General features: G+C 40.2%; 1 protein-coding gene across 1 annotated transcript in view; it reads left to right on the top strand.

The window, feature by feature from the left end:
- Positions 1-13,710, top strand: part of NPSR1 (neuropeptide S receptor 1) — a 56,935-nt gene extending 43,225 nt beyond the window's left edge. Inside the window, exons 5-9 of the mRNA XM_066177520.1 lie at positions 1,387-1,588; positions 10,357-10,433; positions 11,116-11,205; positions 13,314-13,494; positions 13,617-13,710. Of these exons, the coding sequence (XP_066033617.1) occupies positions 1,387-1,588; positions 10,357-10,433; positions 11,116-11,205; positions 13,314-13,494; positions 13,617-13,710 (644 nt within the window). The remainder of the gene's footprint in view (positions 1-1,386; positions 1,589-10,356; positions 10,434-11,115; positions 11,206-13,313; positions 13,495-13,616) is intronic.
- Positions 13,711-18,833: the final 5,123 nt, after the last annotated feature.

Here is an 18,833-nt window from a genome sequence, read left to right as displayed (position 1 = left end):
TAGCCTTAATCTAACCCTCTCACTTATGCAGATGTCATCAGAGTTCCCTTAAGCCCTAGATTAGCAAGACCATACTTTCCTGAACGTGGGTAGCATTTAAAAATGAGCAGGATAACTGAGCATTTGCAACTGATGTTTTATAAAGCATAAAATTACTTTTTGAATGTTTCACCCACATGCTTTTGTATTGCTATTTGAGCTTCAAGAGGAAAGACATTCTTCTTGATATGCATAATTTAAAGTGATTTTCTGTTTCACACACAACCTCGGGTATTTTTTAGGACAATAAAGTATTTGAACACTAAAGCTCCCCAGATCAAGAAAATATATATATATATCTGTCCCCATCTGTCCCTCTTGCAATCTGGCTGAGCAGGAGTAAGTGTCACTGATAATCACGGGCACTCCACAGATCAGTCTTTTTTCCCCACACTTTTTGGCTAGAGCTAACTGGAATTTAGCCAGAAGATGCAGGTTTTTGAAAATTAAAGCCTTGGATCTTTTTGCTCCAACCCATTGATATTTACAAAATCTTGTGGGTGTCACCAGACATCATTTCTTTTCCCACTTATTTTTCCTCACTTGGTAGTGGCCAGAAATCAGGAGGATGCAGTAACCCAAACCTGATGGAGGTTTTGGAGTCCTTTAGCACCTGTTCTTCACCATGAAGTCCATCAGGATCTCCCAGTTCCTGTATTTTGCAGCAGATAAAACAGGGCTGGGCACTTGAGCACTGTTGTCTGCCCTGTCTCATGGTTAGCAGTCCACTCCTGGCATATCTTGGGTTCATCAGCAGCAGCTAAATTTGACCCCCACCATTATACAGAGAAGTGCAGGAGATGCCCAGGCTCTTCAGGCCCATGTTTCTTTGGGACACTAAAGTTGCAGATGGAGTTAAAGGCAGCTGGTTCTGCAGTCTTGTTCTGACCCTGAACTGAGGCATTTTCTTTTTCCTCATAGGAAATGTTTTGCAATCTTTCTCACTTCAAGGTGCATCACTAGGTATGCAGTAGGGCAGGCCTGAGGTCCTTAACATGCATTAATGAAGTTCTCTCAGAGGCATAGCGGTACCATTTGCATTTCATGTTTCTGACTTGCTGACCCTGACCAGTGCCTTTCTCATAGTGTTTCAGATTCAACAGTCCCTAAGCATCCTTAAATGAAACTTGCAAAATACAAGCTCATAATAACATGACAATTTATCATGAGAAAGAGATGAAATCCTTTTTCTCCTTTGAAGTCTTTTCAGCATCAGCCAGCCGCAGCCTAAAATTCCCTTTCTTCACAGAATTTCCTCCTCCTCCCTGCCTTTCTGTCAAAAGTGCTCCAAGGGTTCACTTGCACCAACAACCCCACTGACACTGTCTGTTTGACTCTGTTACACAGAAAGGCAGGCGAAAGTGCTCATTGGAGTGGCCTGGAGCCTCTCTTTCCTGTTTTCCATACCAACCCTGATTATTTTTGGGAAACGGCAGCTCTCCAACGGGGAAGTGCAGTGCTGGGCCCTCTGGCCTGATGACTCCTACTGGATCCCCTACATGACAGTTGTGGCTTTCCTGGTGTATTTCATTCCTCTGATCATTATCAGGTAAGTCTGAACCCCAGTCAGCAAATGTGTGGTGAAAGCTGTCAAGTGTGCAATCAGCTTAATGCTTTAATTTCTACTAATTCATTACAATTTCATTTCCATACCTGCTGCATAGCTGCTTTGGTTTTTATCACATAATACATGGGTCGTTGTACTTGCCCTGGGTGCTCTCTGTGTGCTACTAACAGCCAGAAACATTTTCTCTGAGAAAAGGAATGAATCTCTAAGTGTGTCCACTTATCTCCACAGCTTCAGGCTTGAAAGATATCTTTATAAACCCAGTATGATTATTTGTCCATTATTACAAAAGATAATTTTAATAGAAGAACAGGAAACTGCACTTAACACCAATTAAACTAAAATTAACTTGAAGTGCTCTTAAGCTTCACAGTACTCCACAAGTGTTCCTTCACCAGGATTGGGAAGGAATCTCCAAGTGTCGAAGTTGCCAACTACTCCTAAAATATGAACAAATGTAATGTAATTCTTTTGGTTTTCTAATAGGAAACCTAAGCTGCAGATATTTGAGACTGATTTGAGACTGTGCCTCAAATCACAAAGACAATCTGCAGAAACTGTACTAAACTGAGGTCAATGAACATTGCAGACTGTGCTTTGTGATCAGCCTCCCTCTAGAGCACTGCCATTAGGTGCCGTTAAACAGAAGTTAACTAGCCATGAGGAGCCACCAATGCAAAAGAGCAGTCAAAATCAGATGTGGAATGGGTTTGAGGCTTCCTAACCCCTCAAAATGCTGCCAGTAATAGTGACAGTTCGCAGAGCCCTTATTTTTCTTTCTTTCACCAACAAGATTAATGTATTTATTGGTGTCCATCTCTTCTTGTCAGCAGCAAGAAACACTTGCTAGGACTCCTCCTCTCCCCCCCCCCCCCCCCCCAAGTTTAGTGATTTCGTGACAGGCTTCTTGGACTCTGAGAGAAGAGCTACTTTTGCAATGTCCCTTGGATTTATCTCTTGGTCTGCTTTTCCAACAAGTGATGAGCCATGAGTCTCCCTTAGCTTCCTGCTCATTAGTACCCTGGGTGACAGTGGGGTGGGCAGAGGCCGATCTCTTCTAAATGATGACAGGACTGATTACATAACCTAAATAAATGCTTTGAAGTTTATTACTGTTTTTTCACAGAGATTAAGTTATGTAGCTTTTAATGGCAACAAGTTTATCTCTCATAGAATCGAAACCATGTGGTGCTTGAACTCATCTAGCTGACTTTTTGATATGGATTCTAAACAGACCAGTTGTTGCTCCCTAGAAGGAAGGGATGATTTTTACACTTTGCTCAAAACCTTCCATTTTTTGTGCCAGATTTCATAGATGTAATAAAAAAAATCAAGAAAGTTCTCCTTAAAGAAAGGATAGGATGACAAGAGGAAAAACTGCTCCCAAGTTATCCTTCCTAGGTGGGATCATTTCTCTGCATGCTTTCCTGTCTCTGAAAGCCAGCCTAGTTTTCAATATGCAAAAAAATATTCTTGGGAATATGTAAATAAAAATGTGGGTAGATCTGAAGCCCACCAGAAGCAGCAAAAACAATAAACATGCACTGAACAGAGAAAGAGCAATTTAACTGTGAAAAGAAATGGCACTAGAAAATGTTGAGGCTGGCTTTTGCTGTGAAAGGGGTTCTTTTAAGAGCTTTCTCAAATAGGTAGCAGTTGGGAAATTCTAGCCAGAATCTTAAGTGTTTCAGGAAAAAAGCCCCACAGCCTGCTCAAGTACCAGTCATTCCATAGGTGTGTGAAACATCTCTTTCATGCTCAAACATACGGATTTGCATGGTTTCTGTTACAGACCAGCCACTCCTTTTACACGCCATCTATACTTGTTTGGCAAGAAAAGGCAAGCTATAGAGCAATAAATATTTCAAAGCTGTTGACATTATGGTCCCCTCCTCCCTGCCAAAGAAAGATATTCAAACCAGATCAGCTCCGTGACTTGCTTTACAGTAAATCCCCAGAAGCAAGAAGGTGATGAAGACATGAGGGGAAAGAGAAAGGCAGTGAAACTGGCATTTCATGAGATTGGCCTGACATCTGAGACATGAATAAAACATCCTAAAATTTTTTGTGGCTTTAACCTGAAGCAACATTCACACAAGAAATTTATGGCAGGACAGGAACTAAAACCACTGGGTTTTGAGTCAGGGGCAGCACAGTATCCATAACTGCCCAGAAACATTCCTGGTTTCAGTGTTTATTAACACAAATGCTCCTGTGTCCTTGTCAGCAGAAGTCAGATTTTTGACAGGTCCAAAGTGGTGTCTGGCACTGGAAGGAAGGAAGGGGAGTGGTTCAGGGAAGGATTTATTTTGTGCTCATTCATTTCTAGTTGTCAGTGATACTATTTTCTTCAGAACAGGGAGGATTATCTAAAACCACAGAAAAAGAGGATTACCATCAGGGCAAGGTCAGCAGGAACATTATGAAAAAAATGCCATGCAATTTGGAAGGAAATGGCTATTTTTTAGAACATTTTTAAAGTCTCAAGCATAAATATGAAAGTTGCAACTTTCCAGCTGATGTATCTGTAAACCATCTGGCAACATAGCCTGAAGGTGTGACATCTATTTCTTTAAAAATTGTTGGCAGTGCAGGAGTTTAAAGCTAATCCACCTGATGTGGCTGCAGCATACAAATACTCTGGTAAGCAGTTTGTGGCTCAAGAACAGCAGGAATGGCTGCTAATATCTCCAGGGACTTGGTTTCTCTGTAAAAGTTTTGTTCCACCCAGTCCTTTCAGATGCATAGGAAACCTTCTGATGATAAACGAGATGCTATTTCACAAGGGTGAGAGAGATCACGTACATTCCAGTTGTGTGTTCCTCTGTCAAGAGATTATTTATAAAATGAAAGGCGTTATTTAATAAATGTAGGAAGGCATTTTGTGATTTTTTTTTAAATAATGACCTTTAGCCGAAGATGGTATTTAAAAAAAAATCTCAACATAAAAATGGAGAGAAGATCCATAAATGCGCAACTGAAAAGTCAAGGATCAGTAGAAGAAGCCATGAATACGTATAAGCCAGAAGGCAAGGCATACACTACACTTAGTGAGGAAGCGAGGCAGGGTGCACACAGGGAAAAAAAATTAAACCTTTTCTGCAAGAATTCATATTGTTTGCGCAGCTACTTTATTTTCTCTGCTGAAGCCCTCTGATTTAGCTGCATGGCAGGTGTCTGATGCAATGTGGGACACTGGCTGGCAGAGTTAATTCTTAATTAGTTCTGCTGCCTGAATCTGCTGAAAACCTAACCTCTAGAGCAAAGCAGTTCACTGATGACAGCAGTTTTTCTGGTGCTGTTCATCTGAAGTGCATACAAAGGATAAAATCTTACTTTTCTGGTGCAGGACTTAATTCCACAGTAGATACGCTGCTTTGGCTGAGCTGTTTTCACTTGTAACAGTCCAGACACCATCATCTTTTAAGCTTCCCTCATCCAGCCCTCAGCTCTCTTGGTAGAGCTGATTTCACGTGTTCCTGACAGACTTCAACTAACTCACAGGAGTTGTGTTATTCATAACACTGCAGCCCATGGAATGAATTATTTAGCTGATAACCTTATGCTCACCATGGAAAACCCTTCCACTGAAAATCTAAACCCCAGATGTGATGTAAGCAAACTCTACAGATTCCAAGCCAAAACATGAACCAGATGAACACAGCATTCTCTCCCCCTCAGCCCCTGTTTTTTTGGTGGGGTTTTTTTTTGTTTTGTTTTGTTTTGTTTTTTAATGTATATATAGAAAGGTAATTTATGAACAAAACTGCAACAGCCTGAAAGATTTTAATACTTCTGAAGTCTGTTCCTACTACTTCTTCACAACTAGAGAATCAACAATCACTCATCAAAGAGCTTGTGGTTTTTCAGCAAGTTTTTTTTTTTTTCTGATTATAATATCAATGAACAAGACCTGAATAATGAAAAGAAAATGAAAAGCTATGATTGGTATTTTTAACCCAAGTGTGTGGATATCTTTGAGAGCTGAAGAAAGTGGAGATTATTTGTTCTTTTCATATTAAAACTTCCCCTGTTCCCACTGTCTCAGTGTTGTACTGGAAGACCCACAGATCCTGACTCAGGTATTTCTATACAGTGCTTAAAAAATTGGCCTGTACCCTCTTGTTTACATTATTCTACCACTTCTTGTGCAGTAGATATTATTAACCTATGAAACCCCCCAAAATTCAAAAACAGCAATTAGGGAACCTGCAGTAATTAGTTCTCCTCTCTTCTGGGACAAGTGTCATCAGCTATAACAAAAGTTTTTCTCCCATTCCAAAATACACCAAGTAAAGCTCAAATGGTATGTGTGATGGCTGAAAGCCTCTGGGGCACTGTTGAGCAGAGGTTAAATATGGGTCAGATCAAGACTACAGGCTGCTCTCCTGCAAATATTTTCACCTGGTCCCCTCAGAACCTGTGATAGGGAAACAGAAGAGCTACTGTCTTTCTATTCTGCGTTGCTACTCTGTGCCAAAACATAACTATGTCCTGGCACTTGAATATCCAGAAATTCAGAGGTTTTTTTAGCTGCTATCATGATTGCTAAATTTATTTTTATATTTTAACATTATAAATATAATACATAGACATTTACCTAATATAATTGCAAACTCATGTTTTAAAAAATTTGCTAAAGCTCCTCTTGAAGCACAGAGGAAGAAGATATCCATCTGCTGTTTAAAATCTAAACTCCAAAGTGAACATTTGCTTTGGAGCAGCTGAAAAATAATTAGAAGAGAAAAAACCCCCAAAATCAGCTAAAAGGAAAAATATGGAATTAAACCCAAGGCATTGCAATGAAATAAAAAATAGATTAAATAAAAGGCATTTCTCTGAATTAAATCAAATAAAGGGACTGGAAATGCCATTAATAAAAATACCAAAGGTCATTTTTTGAACTTGATTCAGTGAGGCCATTATTTTTTGCCTGCAATTTCCATTTCTAAATAAAAACCCTAGATCTTGTGCATATGTTCTAATATCTGCCCATCTCTTCACTTGCCCATTACATGTGCCTGCAATGGTTTGTTTAGATGAGGTTACTTTCCTCTTTAGACAAATAGTGCTGTAAAATAGCTGCCATAAAAAAAGGCAGCTGCGTCACTTTGCACAAATAAAGTATAAGGAACAACAGGCAATACTGGATGATAAATAGAAGTAATTAACAGGAAGTTTAAGTGGCTCTTTTGCCATGGTAAAGGCTCATTTTACTGGAAAGTACAGAGGCTGTGTGGGACGCTGTCATAGTGCAATTATTTACTTTAAAAAAGTCTGCATTTAAAGAGTGGGCAGAGCAGTAAAACTTATGATTGTTAATACCAGTACATAGCTTTACCAGAAGATATTTTATTAAAAAAAAAAAAAAAAAAAAAAAAAGAAAGAAGTGGTCTATGAATTAAAAATACAGATGGAGTGTGATTATTCACAGTTCCATTTGTATGACTAACCATAAGTTACGTATTTACATGGATAAAAAATGCTGTAATTACCAATGGAGCATACTGAACAACACCATTAACTAATAGCAGGCTATGATGAACATGCCTCTTAAAACTTTATAATTTGGATCAAGTGAAATTGTTTTTGGAGATGAGAAGAATTTCATTTCTGAGATATATCCATAATGTGAGCCATATTTTTGTATTTTCCTGCCACCTCTTGAGACACACATTTTATCAGGGTTAGAAAAGTTGTCGCATTTTCAGATCAACAGCATGTCCTTTCTATCCTGTGGTCTTCAAAAGGCCTGAGCAGCTACTTTTCAGAATGGCTTGGATGAATTTTCCATCCAGGTTTGATTTTTCCACATTAGTACCCTTTCATTAGTGTCTCACCTACAACCTGGGCTGGGAGATCAGTGTGCTGTGCACTTACAGACAGACACGAAGCCTGACAGCGTCTGGACCTCAAGAGCTGCACATCCCATCTCCCAGTGCTTTCAGTGGAGACAAGGGCAAGCAGCATGCAGGCATTTTACACGGGCTGGAAAAAGAGCTCTGTGGCAATGTGTACCACATGCTTTTACATCTTGCCAGTGAAGGCTGAGCAGTTCAACATCCAGAGGAAGGGAACAGAGATTAGGATATGGTTGGAATGGTGCAGATCATTTCTAAACACTCCTCTGAATACCAGTTTGTCATCTGTTCCCTGCTACTCTTTGCTCATCTGCCACTTCACTTTTCAAGTGAGAATTTCTTTGAGATTTGACCAGCCTCTGCATCCACCTCTGCCGCCTTCTACAACAAAGAACGGAGTTACAAATGTATGCTGAAAAAAAGCTGCTATTCCCTCCTAAAAAAAAATACTTCTCTTCCGTAAGAGACCTCTTTTTACTTCTGTGGCTTCAAAACACACATGCAGTTCTGTTACGATCCTATGCTTTAGGTAACATGTTTCTGGGAAGTCCAGTTACTCAACTCCATGCCAACATTGCTGGGAAAAAGAAAAATAAGAAGGGGAAAAAAAAGGAAAAAAAAGAAAGAAAAAAAAAAGGAAAAAAAAGAAAAAAGAAAAAAGAAAAGAAAAAGAAAAAAAAAAAGGAAAAAAAAGGGTTAGGCACTACTACAAACAGGAGTCCCAGAGAGATCAAATCGTAAATCAATAACTGCGGCTGGCACAAGAATTGCTCAGAAGTTTACCTAGCATGACAAGTGACTTGTCTTTCCTGACGCCACCTCTGGTCCACTCCTCATAAGGAAGGCTCCAGTGGCTTCAGCTACAGAGGAAAGAAAGATGAACAGAGGCAAAAACACCCACAAAGATCCACTGTGTTGGCAGCACTTTATAAGCTGCTAGATGAAGACAAGAATTCAACTTTCCTCTGGAGTTCTAAGAACTACGGATTCAGACGAATCAGCATGTAATCTCAAATGTGAAATGCCAATGAGAAGACAAATGCTGCAACTGTATCTGGCAAAAGACATGCCCCTACCAGACTCTGCAGTCAAGAGGGCAGGAATTCTGGGGTCAAAGGGAAAGCAAGTGAGAAGCCTGGCTTCATAATTCAATCCTTATGGCATTCGGCTGGAAGTAGAGAGTCTGAATATTTTGTCCAGAGAGTTAGACTCCTTTGTCCTGATGCTTAACAAACTCTGAATGTGTCCTGCTGGACAAAGGAAAATCTGCATCAGAGAGGACATCGTCTCAACTGCAAATAAAGAGGTCAGGCTAGAGACAGCAGGCTAGGAAGAAAATAGAAACAGGACTTTTAAGAGTGAGCTGGTAAATTTTTTGAGATGACAACAATTATCATTATAATACATTCTGATTCATTGGAACAATCAAATGAGAAACCGGTATGTGAATTTTCCACCATTGTCTGTAAAAAGTACAAAGAAACTCTCAAGTGTATGAGCTGTTAAATAAACAGGCTCTTGAAAAGCCAGGAGATAAAAGGAAAATGTTCAAATCAGCTGGGAGCCAAGCTGGACTTTTGAAGAGATTAAGGAGAGCAAGTTGCAGCCCACAGCAGATGCGAGCAAACCCCTCACTGGGCAAGGAGGCTTCTGCTCCACTGCACGGCCCAGACTGCACTTTGAATTTACAGCTCTCACCTACTGAGCCTGGAAACCAGGTGGCTCAAACTTCCACAAAAAGGAAACCTCCAAACATTCAGAGTTTTTTGAGCACAAATTCTGCCTTTGCAAGCACATCTAGCACTAGCAATCGAGGTTGCTGTAGCAAAGGCTTGTATATCAGTCTGAAAGGACTAATAAGAATAATGCCTCTTCTGATAACAAAAAGAACTCACATAACAGTAAGACACATTTTTGTCTCTATAAAACGCTCTGAAATTATGTCCTTCATTGCACCTTTTTCACATAAGGACCACTAAGGTTTATGGCAATTAAAATCCTCAAGGAGAATGTGGGTTTAAACAGTTTTTCATTTTGAAAGAATTATTTTTATCTATTCTGTATTAAATCAATAGAAGTCCAGATTAGCTATTGCATAGGGAAAGTCCATAACTATCCAAGGTCATTGTGTACTAGGGCACTTTTAGCCTTTCCTACTGAAACCTCTCTAAATATGCAAATTGTGTTGGATCTGGTTTTGAACCATCTAACTCTTCCAACTTATCTGACACTTCTGTCCTCCTTGATTTCCACCACAGCACCCTGAGACCCAAAACTGACCGCTGCTGTATTTATTTGCATTTGTCATAGATCTTGCCCTTATCGAATTCCCTGGGGTGAAATTTTATTCACCAGCTTCATACCCCAAAATAACAGCAAAATCAAAGTATACGTACAGCAAAACCAGGCCCCTCCATTGCTTCTCTCATCAGAGCTGGTGTTCTAGGGCTGATACTCAGATGGGTTTGGCATTAGCTAGCTCAAAATCACCAATGAACTCTTGCCTGAAAGATTTTTGGCCGAATCACTGCATTCCTCTGAGCCTCAGATTTGACATCTACAAAGCCAGGACAACCATAAGGTCTTGCATGGTGAAAAGTCTTCAGATCTCCTTCTGAAAAATACTGTGGGAGATTCTTATCTTATTTATTATCTATATCTATATCTATATCTATATGATTATATATATATATATATATATATATATATATATATATATATATATATATAAAATATATAATCATTGTCATTTACTATTATTATTCCTATGTATTTCAACCATCTCCGTGAACTCCTTACACATAGCTAAGTGTATTCTTAGAGCAGGAATGACCAGGATGTCTGTTAAATTTGTCGTGCCTAATACCAGCAACTCTTCCCCTCCTGCAGCGTCATATACTCAATTGTGATTCGAACCATCTGGATGAAGAGCAAAGCTCAGGCTGTCATCATATCCAGCTGTCCTGGTGAGTTTCAGCATACCTGTGACTCCAGCTTGGTGATCCAATTCCAGCTGATCCTCACAAATCTGGGAGTGCTTGGACATGCAGTGTCATGTTGGGCCCCCGTTGCTGCAGTGGGAATGGGGTTTCCGTATTTGTTCATTCGTAACTCATTTCTACACTATTTACCTTCTTTCCTTTGACACTAAATTCTTTTTTGAGACATAATAGGAAACATCTGTGAAAAAATGAGTAAAAAGTAAACCCTACTTATTCTAGAAGTTAGAATTCCTATTCCTATAACTTTGTCCATTTCCAGAATAGTTTTTTTTCTACCATATACTCTGCAACACTTTTTCTGTATCTTCATTTGTCCTTGCAAGTCTGAATTTTGCTCAAGATCAGAAATTGCTGGCCACAGAAAGCTATAAAATGATCTGAGTATTCCACCCCAAGACTGCTCATGCCTCAATGCTTCAGGAAGATCTACTCTCCTTACTTGTTCCCTTTTTATTTTGGGTGGCTCAGGTTTTGATTGTCCTGCTTGAGCAGACTTGCAAGTGTCCAAATTTCAGGAACTACTGAGGTCCTGACTGATGCCAGGGAAAGATGGGATTGTGTATTCCTGTCCTGGCTGTCAAGGTACACACTGACACATGCACACACGAGTCCTATTCTTTCACTAGCTGAACTGTTCTTTCCCCAGGTGGCAGAACCTCCAGTGGCTACAGCAGTCGTGGGTTCATATCCAGGGCGAAGGTGAAAGCGATCAAGTACAGCATTGTAATCATCCTTGGTGAGTGAAAAGCCCCACAGCTGGTAGCTAGTGAGGATGCTGACATTAGGAAGCTGCTTTTCCTCAGCAACCTCTATCATCAGCAGACAAAGTAGATGGCTTGGAGAAGGAGCTTGACTCAGACACTTGACTTGCCTTCTGATCTTGTCCTTCCCCTCTCTCCTGGCTGATATGTTTCTATTTTAGGAATCTGACATAAGCCTTAAATTAAATTAGATGCACAGTCCCTCGTGTGCATAAAGAAAGTAAAGAGACAATGTCTAAAAGGAACAAAGGAAGAGGTCATCTCTTTCCTATCAGACTGCCAAAAGATTTGAGTTGTCTTTTAGGCTCAGGGACACTGAATGGCATGTGAGCTGCAAGGGAGAGAAGAAGAGGTGAGATCTGCATGAATTGTATTTGATGTCACAGGTGTGTTGCCTGCTGAGATGGAAAGAATGAGCTCTCCTTTCCCAAGTGGGCAGCAGATGACTTAGTGCAGGTGTTCTCTGTCTCCCAGGGAAATGACATTATTCTGATGCAATTAGGAGCCTGATATTCTATCTCAATAAACAAAGGCAGCATCACACAGAGCTTGTGATTAGCTGCCAAAGACAGGCAGAAAAGGAACCAGAGCTGTTTACTCCCAAGGGCTGACAGTCATCCCCTGACACTGAAAAAGAGACTGCTTCGCTTTCCTACACTGTGCAAATTTCAGATTGGAGAATATTGTGATAACAGCCACTTGAGTAGCTTAGCTCGCTGTCTAGTGACAGCATCTGCAGACATGAGAGAGGCCAGTGTGATTCATACTTTTCATAAGCTCAAGAACAGCTTCTCCATGTCTGAACTTTTCTGCATGGCAATCGGGGAAAGCTTTTGTCAGACGCAACAACTATTGCAAGGCCATCAGATGTTGAGAGCTCACATGGATGCTCAAGTATTTCAGCAGGCCTTGATAATATCAGGCACCCAGCAGCTCTTGATGTGCAAACAGATTGACATCTAACATCCATGGATTTTTTTGAAGACACCTAAAGTTCTGCATCGTGAGTGCTATGATGTACCCTCTGACACTGTGAATTGCTATTTTGCATATATCTGCGCATAGACACGTCCTGTTTGATTGTTCTAGAAAACAGGAGGGGAGCTTACCTCTTCCTTGCACTTTTAGTGAGCAATCAGCTAACTGCCAGCAAAGAAATTCTGATTAATGTGACAAGAAAACAGGCACAGGGTTACTCTGCTGTCTCATCTGGGTCAGGAATTGATCATGTGTCTGATTTCACAATTATCTGTATGTTTGCAACCCAGGTACTTACAGCTGAGTTGAGTGAACTGCCTGTCCCAGCATTTGTATGCAAATCCTGAATCAAAAGTCCTTGTGAGAAGAGATGACATAGAAATTTGTAAGGGACAGATTAATTCTTGATTACTGCAAATTAAACTAGATCTGCAGCTAACCTTTTTTCCCCTACCACCTCTGAACAAAAGCAGAGGGTATGAGCAGTATAGTCCACTCTTCCCTTCCTCAAATTCATCTCTCAAATGGCAGCACAAGAAATCAGGAGAATCTTCCTGCACACACCATTTACACAGCACCTCCAGCCAGCACGCCAAATGACATGTTGGTTTGCCTTAATGCAGTGTGAAAGAGTGTCACTCCTTGCTCCTGGGCGCCTTAGGACCTTATTTTAATAGGTGGCTGTGACAGGCAGCACTGTCACGGAGCAGCACTTTGGCTGTGTGTACATTTAGATTGGCTGCTCACTCCAGGGACCATTAAAAGAGCACTTCACTATAACTGATGATGCTTTAACTGGCTACCTATTTACCCTTTATGTGTTGTGTAGTGTTCAGAAGTGTCTCAATATGTCTAGAGGGAGCACTCTAAACACTTAGAGAAATACACATAATATATTTTATAGGCATTAAAATAAAAATAAAGACATATAAAAGCACAATCTAATAACTATTCTCTTAAATAAGATCCTGAATGGAGAGAGGGGTTTTTTTTGCATGAACAAATATTTATGTGTTATGACAGTCACTCCACGAGTGTGTAATTACCTCCCTAAATTGCCAAACTATCCAATGTCAAGCTGTTCCTCTCTCTGTCTCTTCTGCAGCATTTATTCTCTGTTGGAGCCCTTATTTTCTTTTTGATATCCTGGACAACTTCAACATACTCCCTGAGACCAAAGAGCGCTTCTACGCATCTGTGATTATTCAGAACCTGCCAGCCTTGAACAGTGCCGTCAACCCCCTCATCTACTGCTTCTTCAGCAACAGCCTCTGCCCCCCTTCTGAGTATTGCTCCTTTACTCTCACTCTGACTACCCCTAAGAAGGGAGAGAACACATAAACATAGTCCCTAAACTGATTAACTATTTTTGACTCCTTTAATTCTGACCATTCTTTATTTTTTGTAGGGAAAGAAGAACTCAGAGGCTGGCCGGGACTTTCCGGGAAAGGAGCGATGGAGGGCAAGAGATGCAGGTCCTGTCAAAACCAGAATACATCTAGCACAGACAATGTCCTGCAAAGCCACACTGGCACCTTTACATAGGAAAACAGACGTCCCCCACCAGCCCTGTGCACCATGAAGTGAATGGACACTGACTGGCAAGAGCCCACACCTCGTGCTCTTGTGCATCTGATAGCACATATATTTTGGGTGGGCACTGCAGCTTCATCAGTTGCATGCTGCCAGTGCCAAGCTCAGTGTGTGGGGTTTGCAAGCCTCTGTAATCTATGTGCTCCAAACAGAAAAAAATAATTGTAAATGGTGTCTAGTCAGATTCTTCTCTATTTTTTAGGAGTCACTAAAAGCCATCTACTGCACCATCTGGCTCTTATAACTGATAGAGTGTTTACAAGCAATTACAGAGCAAGGACCCCAGTTAAAATGAAAACACAAGCACTTTTCCAATGAGAAAACACCATTGTCACTTTATGTAATTGTATCTGGGTTTCATACAGAACCACTTACAAAGTCATAGCCAGAGAAGAGGGGAATGAAGGGCTGGGATACTGCCTAACACACCACCTGGCCCAGCTTCTCAACTGACACCAGTGGCACTGTCCCTGTATCTCTTCCTCCTGGTCCAGTGTGGTATTTTCCTGCTGTCCTACCTCGGCACATCAGTGGCACCCCGGTGTCCCAGCAGGACTCACACATGACACATCTGGACAGCCATTTATTTCTGGGCTGCTTGTGAATGGTTCACCAGCCCCTCCCAGGTCCAATGGCGCATCCCATCTGCAGATCTTTCCACACTTCTGTGGCAAAGGCCCTGAGCAGCCTCTTCAGGATTCTGTGGGAAGCTGCCATGCAGGGCACTTAGCCAGTGCACACCTATCTCACCACCCACACGGCAGCATTTCCCTATCCCGTACCCCCTGTAAATCATCCCTGTCACTGAAATCATGCAGGGAACTACACACATCTTTGCACAAACTCAGAGCTGGAAAACCACCCAAGCGAAACCACAAAACTCAAATTACACTTAGAAAAAAAAAAATCTGTTGATGTTCCAGTCTTGTGAACTCATTGTAGGTTTCACAGAGGACCAATGGTAGGCAGAAGTTTCCTGCTGACCACCCAAGCACCTGGGTGTCCTCTTTCCTCAGCTCTCTGGGCATCTTCCCACCACACTGTTCTCAAATGTAAGGAAAAAGTTCCATGCAGGTGGGGGGTTGACATTATCCTCAATGTTCATTTTACTACAAGGCAGCTTAAGGTGTTTGTATTAAAAATGCACTCTAACCAGCTGTATGGCAACTGAGTTTGTTTTCTCTCAGTGAAAAAATTATTCTTACTTAAGCAAACTCAGTTTAAAAAGGAGGTTTTATTGTTATGATCATTTTGCAATGAGTTTGTTCCCTGTAAAGTAAGAACAGAATAAAATTTATAATTGTTTATATTACAAAAATACATTTTCCTAAGTAGAAGATATATAAAATCATGGGGCTTTATGTTCTCAGGAAAATAAATAAGGTATCTCTTTTTATTACCACGAAGTTCTGTTATTTAGACTTTATGTCTAAATTTTGCTACTGCTTAATTAAAACTATGAATCTGCAGCAGCCTTTACAGCAGCGACCTTGGATAGGCTGTATATAAGAACCAGACAATATTTTTTTTCCATGGGCATGTAATAACTTTCCTAAAATTGGACTGCTTTTTTTAAGCTTCATAGATTGTAGATTTTAGCTTTTTCATCTGATAAATGTACACTTGCTACCTACTTTTGAACAATTAATGGAGTTTTTAGACTTAATACCTGGAAATCAGATAGCATTTCTGAGCAGTACTTTGATTTGCAAATTTAGTATGACTCAATCCCACTAAAATTTACATAATATTCACTGGGGTCACCACATGAATTACCCCATCCATTTAAATTAAGCATATGCATGAGTTAATGTAGGACTCTGGACTGAAATAAAGTCATCATCCATTTATTTACAAAGAAACAGCTTTTTGTTTCATTCATTATTGTACTATGTACCATTTACAAGTTATTCTTATCATTTTTCCTCTGGACATGATTGTGATGCCTTTCCTCATATGAGAATCCTTCAGTTTAAATGGCCTCACACTGCTTTTGTCTGCATCCCTTCCAAGTGCTTAAATACAGGAATAAATAATTCATCTTACTTTCTATGCTGCTTCCTTACTGTGCAAGAGATGGCATTTTACTACCTTTTTCTACTCTCCACATCTTCTGTTGTAAAGCTGAGTTTTTCCATTAGACTGGAAAACACTTGCATGGTCCTCCTTTGTCTCTGGGAGAGAGAGAGATATAGGGAATTTCATCTGTCTCCAGTTAGTTTCTTATTCCTTGTCTGCAACTTGCTCTGCATCTGTTGACTGTTTAGTTGCTTAATGGTGCCAGAGGTGTTCCGACAGAGCCCGCACTTGGGAGGAGGCAGCAAAAGTCAGTGTCAAGGTCTGATTGCCCAGAGAGGGGGGCTGAACACGACAAGAAGAGGGCACCCAGCTGGCTTGTCCATGGCAGCCCAGGAGGAGCTCTGGTTTTCAACAGCTTTAACACTTCAAGAAGCATCTGTGAGATCCTTCTGACATTCCCAGAGTGAACAGAAATATTCATATGCATGACTGCTAGGACATAAAGCCTTGTATGATGATAAAGTCCTATTTGACTCTAGATTCCCGAGAAGCATGAAAAATCAGATACTCATGCCCTCAGAGATGTCACATCAAACAGCATAGGGCTAGGATACTTTCCAAACTAACACTAATCCAAGAAAACATGTATGCCTTCTGTGCAAGTTTCAAATAAAATCTGAATGAGAAATCTATTTAATTCTCCTTTGGATATTTTTGATTTAATTTAAAGTTCAGCTCTCTTAGACCAGATTTCCATCTCTTGCTAAAAGTGTAAAGCAGTATGTTGTCTTTCAACTCGGTTTTTTTGCCTCAGAAATTTTTGTCACCTCTTTTTGTTTTGAAAAAACTAATGCAAGGCAGCAAAATTCAACATCGCCCACTGTGACCATTGAAGCAAAATGCAAAGCAAAACTCTACCTAGAAACATGTTTCAGCCTCTTGCACACTTCTAACCCAGTGCTTGGAGGTGCAGACATTAGCAGTCCAAGAAAAGAAAAATGTAGTCACTAGTTTGTTGTTTGTAAGTTTGGGGCTCTTTTTAAAAGATATTTTTCATGGAAAAATAATTACATTTTTTGAGATGACGCAGGATGATTTGACTTCAACAGAGTAACAACAACAACAAAATTTATTCTTACATATCTCTCATTTTGAGAGGCAAAATGAAGGTCCATACTCTGCAAGTTACCTAAGTATTTAAATATGAATTGTTTTAGTGGGAATCAAGCATGTCATTATAGAAGTGGACCTACGAAACATGCTTTTGGAGTATAATGTATTGCAAACACCAGACCCTTCCCCTCCTTAGCAGTCCCTAAAGACACATAAGCAGAAGTAAAAGCAAGTCTAATACTTATTTTAGTTCAAGCCCTGACACCTGAATACCAGAAATCTTTATGTCTATTCAGATTACATATTTTCTTGACAATACAAGATGCGGGAAATCAGGAAAATCCTCTCTCAAACCAAAGGGCCCTATGAAAAACAAAAGAAAAATAACCCAACTGAACCCCCCGCAACACTGGCAAAGAGTTTCTCAAGATATGAGGACTTTGGGGTAACTCTGAGCCAAGTTAACTGAGAATAGTCTCTTGGCTCTCTTTACAAGGAATATGCTTGCTGATAAGAGGCCCCAAGTTCAGTGTCCCTTCAGAAGTCCTAATTCTCTGTGCAGATACATTTCAGACAAGAACACAGAAGGCATCATGCTACCTGCCACTTCACTTTACCCCTCACCAGGACTGCAGGTACTTTTCAGAAACACTTGATGGAAAAAGAACAAAAGAAAGAAATTGCAGAAAGCACACTATAAAAGCTCTGTATACATATATGCTGTAGGCACAGGTGCCTTTTGTCAAGAGAGGAATCATTCCACAAATAAAAATAAAATGGTGCAGAAGCTATCTGTGTGTACCTTGCACCACAGAGCTGTGGTGTTTACAGGAGCAGAGTTTATTCATCAACCTTGACAAATGGGATTAATTTGTGGAGTAAATGCAATTTTTAGTAAAAGGTAAAATATACTTCATTTTCTTTAGCAAACTAATTTATTTTACACAGTGTTTAATTGAGATAAGCATTATGGCTGAATGGCTCATTAGATAATCTTTTGTCATTTTTGATGGCATCTTATTCTGAGTATGCAAAAAATATGGGGGTAGAGGGTTAGGCATATAAACGTATGCATGAATTTACAAATAGACATTGTTGATTCCTCAGACTGAGTTGGTTACAGTGGTACATAATTAGAATTTTTGTTGATTTAGAGTCAAGCAAGGCAAGTGAAAATGTGTTAAAATTCAGCAACTTTAATAAACCCAGTAAATATGAATGGAGTCTGAGGCATCACATAGAAAGATGATCTTCAGGACCCAAACAGCAGAAATGAAATTAGTACAACAGTGTGTTAATAATCAATCACAGCAAATACGAGAAATTCTCTTGTAAATTGAGAATTCATCAGCTGGAAATGTCTGAAGAGAAGAAAGCCTTGAGCATCCTCAGCCAGGATGCCTGGTTACTGACACCACCATTGCCAGTGGGGTTAGGGGACTAATACGATTTCCACAGATATCTGGTGAAGCATTTGTCAGAAGAGCTCCAAGACTGTGTGAGTGTGACTGTTGCTCTCTGATGAGACCACTCAGTGTTAAACAAGAGAAAGAGGGAACGTGGAAAAGAACAATCTGAGCTTTTGGTTTGTTGAGGTTGGAAAGCTGAAAAGGGATATTTCTGCTCCTGTTAAGACAATAATGTCAGTGGGAAAAGGAAGATAAGGAAAAAACCGACGTAAAAACGTAAGTCTGCAACACTGCAAACTGCCCTGGAACCCAGTCCCTGCCCCCTGGAATAATCTCAGTAGGAATAAATTTGAATAAATTCATCTGGTACGATGATCAGCCTACCGAGACCTTGTTGCATGAGCTGGAAACAAGCTTTTGGGTTTAAGAGAGCCCTTCTAGTTTCTGCTATGGCTGTTTATTGAGATCTAAATCCACAGCAAGGCAAAGCT

The sequence above is a fragment of the Chamaea fasciata genome, unplaced genomic scaffold (genome assembly GCF_029207755.1).
Source record: "Chamaea fasciata isolate MVZ Bird 193981 ecotype frontalis unplaced genomic scaffold, bChaFas1.0.hap1 SCAF_1, whole genome shotgun sequence".
Lineage (NCBI taxonomy): Eukaryota > Metazoa > Chordata > Aves > Passeriformes > Sylviidae > Chamaea > Chamaea fasciata.
This window is presented reverse-complemented; position numbering and strand designations above follow the sequence as displayed.